This window comes from Hyalella azteca, unplaced genomic scaffold (assembly GCF_000764305.2).
Source record: "Hyalella azteca isolate HAZT.00-mixed unplaced genomic scaffold, Hazt_2.0.2 contig1289, whole genome shotgun sequence".
Classification (NCBI taxonomy): Eukaryota; Metazoa; Arthropoda; class Malacostraca; order Amphipoda; family Hyalellidae; genus Hyalella; species Hyalella azteca.
This window is the reverse complement of record NW_025931612.1, coordinates 75814-87822: the sequence shown is the minus strand read 5'-3', so window position 1 is coordinate 87822 and position 12009 is coordinate 75814. Positions and strand designations below refer to the sequence as shown.

Here is a 12009-nt window from a genome sequence, read left to right as displayed (position 1 = left end):
GTGCTTGCGCAAAGTTTTAGCAAGATCATTTTGCATAGGTAATCATTACGTTGTCTTTACATGTTTTCTTTTTGCTGTTTTTTTTTATCCTTGATAAATCTCGATACCCAGGGAGCTATTCACCCGTGATTCACCCCAGGGAGATTTTCACCCGTCATTCACCCCTGGGAGCTATTCACCCATGATTCACCCCAGTGAGCTAGTAACCCCAGGGAGCTTTACACTTGTCATTCACCCCGGGGAGCTTTTCACCCGTGATTCACCCCAGGCAGCTTCTCACCCGTGATTCACCCCAGGGAGCTTTTCACCCGTCATTCACCCCTGGGAGCTATTCATCCATGATTCGCCACAGTGAGCTATTCACCTCAGGGAGCCCTAGATCACCTGATTTAATACCTTATGATTTTTTCCTCTGGGAACTAGTTGCTTAAGCTCAAGTTTTCTTATAAAATCTTATTGTTTCATGACGTTTCATGAACAGATGTTTCATTCGATAATTTGAGGGTTGTCATTGGATTGGATACGAAAAGCGCGGGAAGGCGGCCCAGCCTGCCCAGGGGTCACGCAGTGCTATGTGACGTCTTCCGCGTTCACTTGGCGTCGGTGTGCAATGTGCATACATCAAAGTAATGGACAGCTTTGTAATACATATAAAATACTTGATTACCTTTCCTATCTTCACAATCTTAACCATGCACGAAGCGTTTTCACAAGGTTCTCGCGTAATAAATCTATTTTATAAGTGATCAAAAAAAATTAGTTCATTAGATCAAATTATATCGAGTTTAATACAAGATTCCGTGATATTCAAAATCCAGTATCATTTGTCAAAGAATCCCTATTCGTTGCACAGACACATTAGTTCACAGATCTATCTTCTGAATTAGGATGGGTGTGAGATAATTTTATTACACAGCTTACACAGAACCTGTTTAATTTCTACTCTTCAGTAACTAAGATCTCATAGGGTGTCAGTTCAATAAGCATAGCTGTCTGTTTGCTGCGATGATGCATAGTTGACTGAATATTTGAATATTCTTAATTTACGTATTACTTTGTAATGTACAAGGCACATTCTTGTCCATCAGGTGGGTGGGATATATGAATATTTAATGTCAGGTCATGGATTTGGTTCGGCATCTGCCCTGGCATTGACATTGAACGTTAATGTTTGTCATCCACGGCAGGTAGATGACAAACTTACACAACGTTTAAATTTTTCATAGATCGCCTTTATAGGAGTACAGCTTAAGCATTAATTTTTCTAAACAATGCTGTTCAGTATTATTGTCACTTCAGCAGGGTACGTTACATGATCAAGATTTTTCCAAATTTAGAAAAAAAAATTAGCGATGACTCAGATGCTGGTATTGCCGCAAACCATGTATGCCTGACAGCGTGAGTGCCTCAGTTTCTACTAGAGGCAATGCCTAACTGTTTGAAAATTTACAATCGTTATAAATATTTATTAAACAAAATGTTCGTGTAACATAATAATGTGTAATGGGGTGCATGGTGACATCCTCAATACGAGTTAGAAGAAATAGGGAAAGTATTTCACTGTTTCCGTAGAAGCGTTGCACGTTAGATGTGGCATGTTGTTAGTAGAGATGTGGCACACGGCTTAACAGCCGCTTCAGCTGTATGGTTCAACCATGCTTCAGCTGGACCAACTGATGGCGGACCGACACGATAGTCAAGCGGCGATTCATCGTGCCTCAACCAACTTCTAAGTAATTGATCGTATAATGATGTATTGTTTACAACATGCAGCATTAGTAACCCTTGATGACTTGAAAAAAGGATTATTACTTGGCGCCATTTTATTACCCGCCANGAACTACGATGCTGTGAGCGGTGGTAACTATAGCTTTGAAAACAAAATTCTTCACTCACTGTAATAATAACAAAAGCAAGAATCGCATTCTCTCGTTTAGATGGACAAATGAATGCAAACACAAATGCTCTCTTTCCTTCTTTCTTTTCTCTTTCACTCTCTCTCTCTCTTCTTACTATTCATTTGCATATCTTCCTTATACGTTCATCATATGTTCAGTGATTCATCTTCACTTGCTCTCTCGTCTTAATGCATATCATTCCTCCACATCTGTTCTTACTTCGCCTAACTTTAAATAACTTATTTCCGATTACTTTATATAGCCTATTCCCGATCATTCGTACATGTACATCGCCCACGGCAGAGGCGCCGAAGTGTTTACGTAAAGCTTCAATAACAAACTCCGATAACTCGCCGAGCTTTCTATGCTCGAGTGGAGGGAAACCTTCAAGGTACCTCATGGCACTGCGAAAGCTTGTGCCGCAGAGCTTGTGGGTCTCGACAATCAAGCCATTGTTAAGAGCGATGGCGCACCCGAAATCTGTAAGGCTTGCTAACTTCTTTCTACAGATAAATATGCTTTACTACAAACGCGAAGCTTAAAGAGTACGATTAACTGCTGTTCAAATTCATGTCTGTACAAGACAAATATTCAATTGATGCTAGTATAATCTGTCATGAACCTGCGAACCTGGGTTTGCGTACAGCCAGAAGTGTAGTCATAAAAAATCTGTAGAATACGTAAAACATAAAATCAAATGTAGTTGCGCAGCCAAGGCCAAATGCGTTCTGAAATAAATTTAGGCACTCCGTGGTGAAGCAAACTATTTGTGAACCACATAAAACTAGTTATTAACAAGAAAGTAAACGTAAATAAATACATGCATTGAATTTTTCGTAATTAATGCTTAATAATGGTCATATATCTTTGCATTTTTTTTAATACGACATTTGTCCTAAAGCGTACTGGAAGTGAAATTCAAGGTTATCACGTGATAACTAGAAGTTCAAATTGTCGATATGGCGTAAGAATGTTACACATCTGCATGGGCTACCTCAAGTAATTTAAATCAATGGGAAAGCTTCACCTCAAGCGTGGGGAAATACGAGTTGGTTTCCCTTCGATGACCAGCTTGAGATTTTCAATAGGGTTACAGTGAGTACAGGATACTGCGGTCGACTGCAAGGACATTCTAGCCGGGGAGGGAGTGACTTCACACCCAGGCATAGAGTAAGGAACAGTGACGTAATCTTTTTTAGGGGCTATACAAATAATAAATAACAATATAAGTATTCAATAAATAATAACTAATAATATGAATTCCTATAAATAAGAGTAAATGGGAATAGAATAAAATGAAAAAATGAATGGTGCTGCCATAAATGCATGCTGCCATAAATCGTGTAGAACTGTGACGTCGCACAGTCGTGACGACACACATTTGTTAGAGGCTACATAAACTTCGGTCACTGTACCGCGAACCAGTCGCAGCTTGCAGGGAATCAGCCTCAGGCATGGCTTGTGAAGGTGGCAATGGTGCTAGTGAAAGTGACGAAACCGGAACAGAAGTAGACGAGGATCATCACAATGAAACTTTTGGACAGTCGCCTTCATCGAAATTCAATGGTCCCAGCACATCTGGTCACTCCTCTGGGAAGGTATAATGCAGTTTTAAATTTTATTATTAAAGCTATATATGAAATTGTTATTAAAATTGTTTTTGAAATTATTATTAAAATTACTATCGACATTATTATAAAATTTTTCTAGAAAATATTTTTGAAATTATAATAAATTTTAATAATTAAATTATTATTAACATTATTATTGACATTAATTATTATTATTTAATAATTAATTATTAAAATCATTATTATTACATTATTACGAAACAGAAACGAAGTTATTTGGGTCAAGTAAATATATTTTGTCTAGTCAAGGAGACATTTTTTCATGTCAAGGATGAATTTTTTATGGCAATATATTTTTCAAGTCAAGGATAGATATTTGCCGCAGAGGTGGGCNTAGGGAAAGGCTACGATGACGCGTGTGATCGTATATCGAAGTTCTTACTCCGAATCCAGTTTCAATTTTTTGGTATCTGGGCTTGGTTTTATTCACTTATCTTATTATTGGTATATTATTTAGTTTTGGTTTCTGGGCTTGATCGTCTGAAGATATTTCTCAAGTTATTTATTATTTATTTATATATTATTCTTCTGAAGTTATTTTTGGGTAGCTAGTATAGTAGTATGAATTTTTTGTTGACATTACGATTTTTCCTTTCTTGTCATTATCTCGTTATTATTTAATACAGTCATGTACAACCTTTTTCGCCTGGACCAATTGCCGATCGCGAAGCTGTTTGGCTTGGCATTCACTATGAAATCTTTTGTCACTTCTCCTATCATTTTCTTCATTTTTAACGTGCAGTGTACTCCTATGTGAATAAAGAAAAAAAAATGTTCAAAATAATATTGTAATTATTATATAAATTATTATTGAAGAATTTAAATTATTAATAAAATTATTTATAAAATTATGGGTACAATTAGTATTGGCATTATTTTAAATATTTAATTAAACCATTCTTAAAATAATTATTCACATATGTTTAAATTTTATTTATTAATATAATTCTTCTACAACTTTTATTGAAGTTATTATTAAATTTAGTATTGAAAGTATTAGTAAATTTATTATTATTATTGTCATTATTATCAAAATTATTAATCATTATGAATAATAATAATTTATTCACAGTGCTTTAATACACAATTAGGACCTATGTATAAATTATTGAGTTCAGTGGCTTTAAAAAATGCAATTTTGATTAATTATAGGTATCAAGGACAACTTTGCTGAGCTTCTTCAAACGAACGCGGCCTGACAGTGATGAAGATATACCTGAAAATATTCCCACTAAAAAGAAAAAATCATTGAAAGTCGAATCTCCACAACTCATCTGTTTAAAGTGTGGTCTCAAATTTAAACGTACAAATAAATATTACCTTGAAAGGCACGGCAAGGAGAAACATAAGTATGACACTGGCTATAATGCAAGTAAAGACATCGTCCACATAGATTCGCCTATGAATACCAGGCCATTTAAACATGACACAAAAAGGAAAAATCATCTTGGAACCAAATCCACGCATCAAAGTAAGTTCCATGTCCTTCTTCAAAACTACCTACGCTTGTTGATAATTTCCTACTGCCAAATTAAATTATTGTGTGATTGATGACAAAGCATTATCTTTGAGTGCCGTTTGTTAGATTGAATAAGCAATTAACTTCTCATTAACTATTTATTCAGATGGCGACAAGCCGCCTTCAGATTGCGAGAAGCCGCCTTCAGATTGCGACAAGCCGCCTTCAGATTGCGACAAGCCGCCTTCAGATTGCGACAAGCCACCTTCAGATTGCGACAAGCCGCCTTCAGATTGCGACAAGCCGCTGCCCTCAGTTCCCGCACATCAGCCGTCGCCTGCTGCTGCTCCTTCACCATCACCTACAATACTCACATTTGAAGACGGCGCAATGAGTATGCAACTAAATCATAAAGGCATAAAGGCAACAACTCGGTTAAGCTTATAAAGTGGCATCTAGTTAAGTCTAGTCAATTTGTGTCAAGCAATTGATTATTATATTTAATATTGTTGAGATTTCAATTGCTTTCCATTTGCTTCACTGAAATTTGTATATGCAGCGACTCTTATTAACCTATCATTTACAGCTGACGTCATGGAGATGCCATCTTCTTTAGATACTGCACGGCCCATATCTCCAACGCCTTCTTCCGGCGAAATAATGCCGCGTCTGCGTGCAGCTCAGCCAGTAACCCTTGAAGATTACGTACTCAAGAAAAAAAATACCGAAGCTCCGACTACCAACACTTTGGCAGAAATATTGACGACTTTACGCAATTTGGAAGCAAAGATTGACCAAATCTCAATGCAACATCCGTCGAAGGTGTGTTAATTAAAGTACACGTTACAATTCTGTTTGCAATGTTATAACGAATAAGCAAATTGCCCAAAATTGACTAAATTTGATATTAATAATACGAATAATCATGTTCCAGAAGCTTGAAACCTCAAGTTACCTGATGGATGCTGCAACCACTCAACGTTTCCACGAGGCAACATCCATCGCAGCTGTAGCTGCTTGTACTTCGATTGTTTTGGAGCCGCTTGAAATGGGAGAGGAAACAAGAATTTACTGTTCTCTGTGTCGGGAGGCTTTTGGTCTTGAAGGCCCATCTAAACATGGGAAAAAGTAGGTATATGCATGCAATGAAATGCAATAGCTTTCAATAAATGCAGATGTACGTTTATAAATTATATGAATACTAACTTTTGTTTGTATTCCTAGAATACAGTCTTTCCTTCATATTCATCGTGTTGCGTTGCGTTCCAGAATGCTGTCATCTATCAAGTTCTGCGAGGGATTCTTGGAGAAAAATGAAAACCTCGTTGCTGCTAATGGGCTAAATAAAACAAAAAACCCAAAACGTTTCTCCGAACTCAAGAAAGAAATTGGGAGTCACCTCACCGGTATGAGCACTTCTGGCCATGCGCATCTAGACGCTCACAAACTGAAAAAGAGAGAAATGGAAACTGAGGAGAAACACGTGGACGCATTGCAGAACCTGGTCAAAGCTGCCCTCACAACAATCAAGATGGGCGCCGCGGCGGAGCACTTCGAGACTGAAGTCGTGATGCTCGACGATGCTAAAGTAGACGTAGGCACTCTGGGCCATTCTCGGTAAGGATACATAATAATGGTCGTGGGCATTCGTGAAGAAAATAGGAAAGAAATAGTTTAAAACCGTGACGAGCAAATTTTATGATATATTTACTGTACCTAATTATTCATTTATTGCAATGACATAGGTTTCCAAATCGATTGATTTTACAGCAAGCAGATGGAAGGATTCACGGACGCTTTAATTGGTCACTGCCGGCTGAAGCTGAAGAGATACCTCACTACACCACTTCCGTCCACTTCCTTTTTCCCCCACTACGCTGTGGCGTGCGACAAGAGCACGCCAGGGCGCGAGACAAACCACGCTATTATGCTTCTGGCCCCGTATAAAGGAGTACGACAAGCCTATCCAATAGGTGCACCAAAAGTGTACTCTAATGAAGAGGGTCGCGTAGTTGGTGGCACTGCAGAGGAGCTGGCAGCCCAAGTGATTGATACTATCGTCGAGTTTTCTCTCGTCGAACCAGAGAACTTGAGCTATTTGATTGGTGAGCATTAAAAGTACTCCAGTCATCGTAGCAAGTATTTTGTTGCTTTCGCGTTTTTAAAACATTCTAGCAAGCAGATTTATATTTTCGTTTGTTTGTTACTCGATCGACAATTCTACGGACTCGCCTGCGGACTCGCGCAACTGATTTTTGCATGAATTATTTCCTAGCATGAATACAGATTTTTGCATGAATTATTTCCTAACCTAACCTAACTTAACCTAACCAAACCTAACCTTACCTAACCTAATAATAAGTCCTGTAAAAATCTGTAATAATTCCTGCGGCAGCGTATCGATAATTAATACTCACATTCCAAAATTCATGCAGATCCGTTAAGTATTGAAGGAATTATCAGTGCCCCAGTTGCTTAAAAAATACGTTTATTGGTTTTAATTAAAAAATAATTCATTTATAAATCTGTAATAATTCCTGCGTCAGCGTATCGATAATTAATACTCACATTCCAAAATTCATACAGATCCGTTAAGTATTTAAGGAATTATGAGTGTCCCAGTTGCGCGAGTCCGCAGGCGAGTCCGCTGGCGGGTCCGTAGAATTGTCGATTGAGTTTGTTTGTTCTGATATGGATGTTTTTAACAAAGTTATTTGTTCATGCTTTACAAATATTTACAAATATTTAAAACTTTGAGCAATATTACATGCTTATCGTTCGCATAACACTTATTACTTCCATTCAAGACAGCACTTCCATGATACTCAATTTATCATTTGCTTTCAGCAAATCATTCAGACGGCCAATACCAATCAGTTGGTTTCCAAGCCGAACTCTCGAAGCACTGCCAAACGAGCACAAGAGAAGGTCGCGCCCAAGGACTAGAATTTCCAGTTATTTGGGACGGCGCCCATTGGCTTGATTTGTGCATCAAAACGACGAAAGACAAGTCTTCATCTTCCAAGTTCTTTAAAAAGTTCCTGGATAGAGCGAACTCCTTCAATGACATGTTTCATTCAGGGCGTGGCTATGATGAGTATAAAGCCGTGAAGGAAAAGACGAATGCGCAGGGAGTTCGTTTGTCTGGATACTCAGTGACAAGGTTCGTCAAGATTTGAAAATATTCTTTGGCCACAACTCGGTTATTGCAATGAATGAATGAAAGGTTTTTGGGTGTTATGTTGCTGCTGACTATTGTACCACTAGCCTTAAACACTTGATTCGACAGGATTGAATACATAACACAAATTAATTATAAATTCTTAAAAAACAGGTTTTCAAGCTCTGCTTTCGACTCCTTGAAGGGGCTTTACAGCAGCTATAAGGCCCTGATTTTGACTTATGAAGAGAATCGGGAGACTGAAAGTGATACAGATGAAATGAAATTCAAGGTAAATACAAAATTCACATTAGTTTCAGCCATTTATTATGCATATAATACTAAAGTTCGTGGTTGAATATCTGCTTTGGATATTTAAAAAATTTATGTTGCAGATCAGGGGTTGGGATTTCGCGCTAGAGCTGTGTCTAATGTTGGACATCTTTCAACCTATCGTCTCGGTGATGGTGCTGAGTCAACGGGTCGGCCAACAAATTTGGAGCATCACAGCGTGGATAGAAGATTTAATCCAATTACTGAAAACGATGGAGAACGATCTACGAAAGCTTAAACGCAAAGAAGATCTTCGTCTCCTTCCTATCGCCCGCTTTCCCATCACTACAGCTCATACGAAGGAACTCCTGTCATCTACTAAAGAAAATAAACATGGAACCTTTCATTCTATGCCGCTGGTTGAGGGTTGGCTCGTCGTCGATAAGGAAGAGGGAAGCAAAAATGGAATTGACTGGAAAATGCTAGAATTTAAAGAAATTGCCAAGGAATTATGTACTCTAACTACGAATCTAATTGCAAACATCGAAATCAGGTTGGTTTCACTGATGCACTAAAAATTCCTTGGTTTATCGCAATAACAACTTTTTAAAATTATTCTTGTAACAACTTTATCAAAGTTCTCATTGTCGCCAGCTTATTGAAACTAATTTGATGGGAGTAAAGAAAAAAAGGGAATTCCTGATACATCATCAGAGGAATCGATAGGCAATTGTCTGTTTTTCTGAATAATTTATTTATATCTTCAGGCATAAGAGTGGCATAAATGGCATGGCTTCTACCTTGGCTGCTTGCATCGCTCCTATTCCCATAATCAAGAGGCTGTGTGGATCGAGATCTGGTCCCACCAAGAGGCCCATAATGGGAGGTGGAGGTCAACAGCAGAATAGATTCAAGACCGATGGTCGAGAAGCTTTCAGAGCGTTTTACGCTTATGTTTGCGAACTACCTCACGTAAGTTTTTTTAGCAACATTAGGGGCCATAGCAATTTAGATCAACTATATCCAGACTTATTTTCCGGTGTAATACTTGGGAAGAATTTCGCTGAATGAATATATTGAAAAAAATTTTTTCTCACAGATTTCATCACGGCAAAAAAAAGATGGGCTCCTTTTTGACGAGGATATGGCTGACGAAGTATTCAGCAAATATACAGATTTGTTGTATGACATGGTGTGGAACACAAACTCTCTGCGTCGCAAAGTCTTTACAGACTTGCCGACCACCACGGCAAGGCTCGTGGAATTCAGCTTTCACGAGCATGACCAGACAACTCTGCAAGCACCGATCTTCCGCTTCCGCTTCTCTGACCGTAGCGAAACCAAAAGCGCATTCGATGAAGGTGCCTTTATCTCGGCTATCTACACTGAGGAAGAGGTAATTAATGAAATTTTTTAATATATTGGTTCGTTTATAGAACATTCACAGCTCGTTGTCGATATGATATGTCGATGGATTCACTATATTTAACATTTTATTTGTATTAATAAAATCGATACGTATTGTTAAACGGAGATTGGATGTAAATGTAGATTAAAATTTGTTTCAGTAGGAGAAATAATTCAAGTCAATTCGATTCAAAGGACTTCAGTTATATAAATATTATTGCACGTCATACGAATTTTCTTTGCGCGTTAACGATAAATTCCGGAGCATAGAGATTCGTAAACATATTGTATTCTTGATCTCACGAAAGCAAAGGTTTAATAATGACATGAATCGGGCACTAAACATTGAATAGTCAAGTATAATATTCATTTGTGAGTAGCATAACCAGTAGTACAATGAATTCCTCTTCAGTTAGCGTTCATTTCTTCCAGGTCTACACGGAGCTTGGAATTGAAGCAGCAACCGCACTAGACGTCGCCGTGGCAATGGGCGGCTGCGAGGCAATAGTGGAGGGGTTTTACTCCGTCATCAAGCGACATTTATTTCAAGGACCGATGGAAAATAAAAATATGGTCGAGAGAGCCATTGTCGATTGGCTTATGCCAATTCCCGCTAGATGCCCATCAACTATTAAGTCTGTGGCAAAACTCTATTTAAAAGGCCATAGCAAGTTGAACTTGCTACCACATAGGAGTGTACATCACTCGGATGTCAGGAATCGAGGAAAATACAGTGACGTTAGCAAGGTGATAAAGCGTCACACGCAGAAACCGGTGAATTATCCGTTGTTTCTGGATCAAGAAGACCTCACTGATTTTGTTTAAGACTTGAATACCTTAGTAATTGTTTGAAATAAATGGCATGGCGTTAATTTTAGCGAAAATTTTCAAACATGTGTCTTACGACTAATTTTTCCCTACAGCATTCTTTAATTTGGAAAAGGACTTAATTTCAATTTTTGCTCAAATAATATCTTCGCAATTTAAAAATGTTTAATCAACATGATACGTTGAAATTATTGAACTGGTGATAATTAGTAGAAAAGATCAGTAATATTGCCATGTTGTGACAAAATTTATACTCAGCTTGCATTTGTACCCTAGATGAATAGATTATTGCCTGGCTAAGCTGGCTTGCGTTTAATGAGTTATTTCTTGTGGCATACTTCGCTTATGGTCGTTACGGGTGAAATCCTCGTAAACCGCGTGCGCTACGGCCCTACGGGTGCGGGTGGAAAGGCTAAAAATACGGGTGAGATTGTCTCACCGTCTCACGTGCACGGGTGAAGGTTTACCACGTGCACGGGTGATTTTTGCTCGGCCACGGGTGGTTTTTGCCCAATTTTCCATACCGGCTCCGCAGCGCTGGCCTATGGCCGCCTTTGCCAGGGGCAGGGGGCAGGGGCCTTTGCTATATCATATTAATATTTATAATTTGGATCAACTCTGAAGTTGTCTTAAAACACTTCATCAAGTTCATCTATCTTCTCAATCTAAAGTTCATACCTAGGTCATAGCCAACTCGCAACTACGAACCTCCAAGACTCCAAGTTTCCAACCGTCCAACGTAGTGAAGTGAGTGAATGTACTAAAGTCTCAACCACGAATAGCAATATGATAACGTGAAGTTTAAACTTACTGGCCACTTATAGACGTATAGCCCGACAAGCGACTTTATTAGGAATAGGATATCGGCTTGGCCACCAACCGTCGCAACCGACCGCCGGCAACAGTCAGACACGCACCCTAGGATCTACAGCCACAGCAGAGAGCGGACGGCGTCGGCTGTCAACTTGTCAAGTTCTGCTGCCAGTCCATGGTTGAACTAGTATGCCAGTCTACCAGGGTTGCCAGATGGAGCCAAGAGAAAAGGCAATTTGGCTCACAAAAAAGGCCAAAACGGCCTAGTCTATCATTAATAATAAATTTCTATATTCAAGATATTTAAAACCGTTTACAGTGCGCACATTTCCTCTTCAGTCTTCCAGCAAATAGAAATTAGCTAGGTATGCCAATTTCACTATGTTTACCATCTGAATTCTAAATTACCATCAAAACCACAGCCGCCTGCCTACAGCGAATTATACACGAATTATACTCTACAGTTTACTTGCCGATCGTAAGTATTAATACTGGTAGACAGTAGTGGTCAGAACCACGAGTTTTCGTATTTGATTGCCA

General features: G+C 38.7%; 1 protein-coding gene across 1 annotated transcript; it reads left to right on the top strand.

The window, feature by feature from the left end:
- The first annotated feature begins 3253 nt into the window (after positions 1 to 3253).
- On the top strand, positions 3254 to 10938 carry LOC108674085. Its single transcript, XM_018161988.2, has 13 exons — positions 3254 to 3496; positions 4682 to 5000; positions 5155 to 5382; positions 5575 to 5810; positions 5923 to 6116; positions 6258 to 6605; positions 6759 to 7093; positions 7836 to 8151; positions 8323 to 8440; positions 8544 to 8974; positions 9189 to 9393; positions 9521 to 9817; positions 10261 to 10938. Exons 1-13 carry the CDS (start codon positions 3353 to 3355, stop codon positions 10651 to 10653), a joined length of 3564 nt encoding a protein of 1187 aa, XP_018017477.1. The 5' UTR covers positions 3254 to 3352; the 3' UTR covers positions 10654 to 10938.
- Positions 10939 to 12009: the final 1071 nt, after the last annotated feature.

Excerpts from the sequence above, each read along its gene's own strand:
- LOC108674085 (XM_018161988.2), top strand. The coding sequence starts at position 3,353 with ATGGCTTGTGAAGGTGGCAATGGTGCTAGTGAAAGTGACGAAACCGGA. Across the intron at positions 5,001-5,154 it reads AACCAAATCCACGCATCAAA|ATGGCGACAAGCCGCCTTCA; the intron begins GTAAGTTCCATG and ends CTATTTATTCAG. Across the intron at positions 5,811-5,922 it reads CAATGCAACATCCGTCGAAG|AAGCTTGAAACCTCAAGTTA; the intron begins GTGTGTTAATTA and ends ATCATGTTCCAG.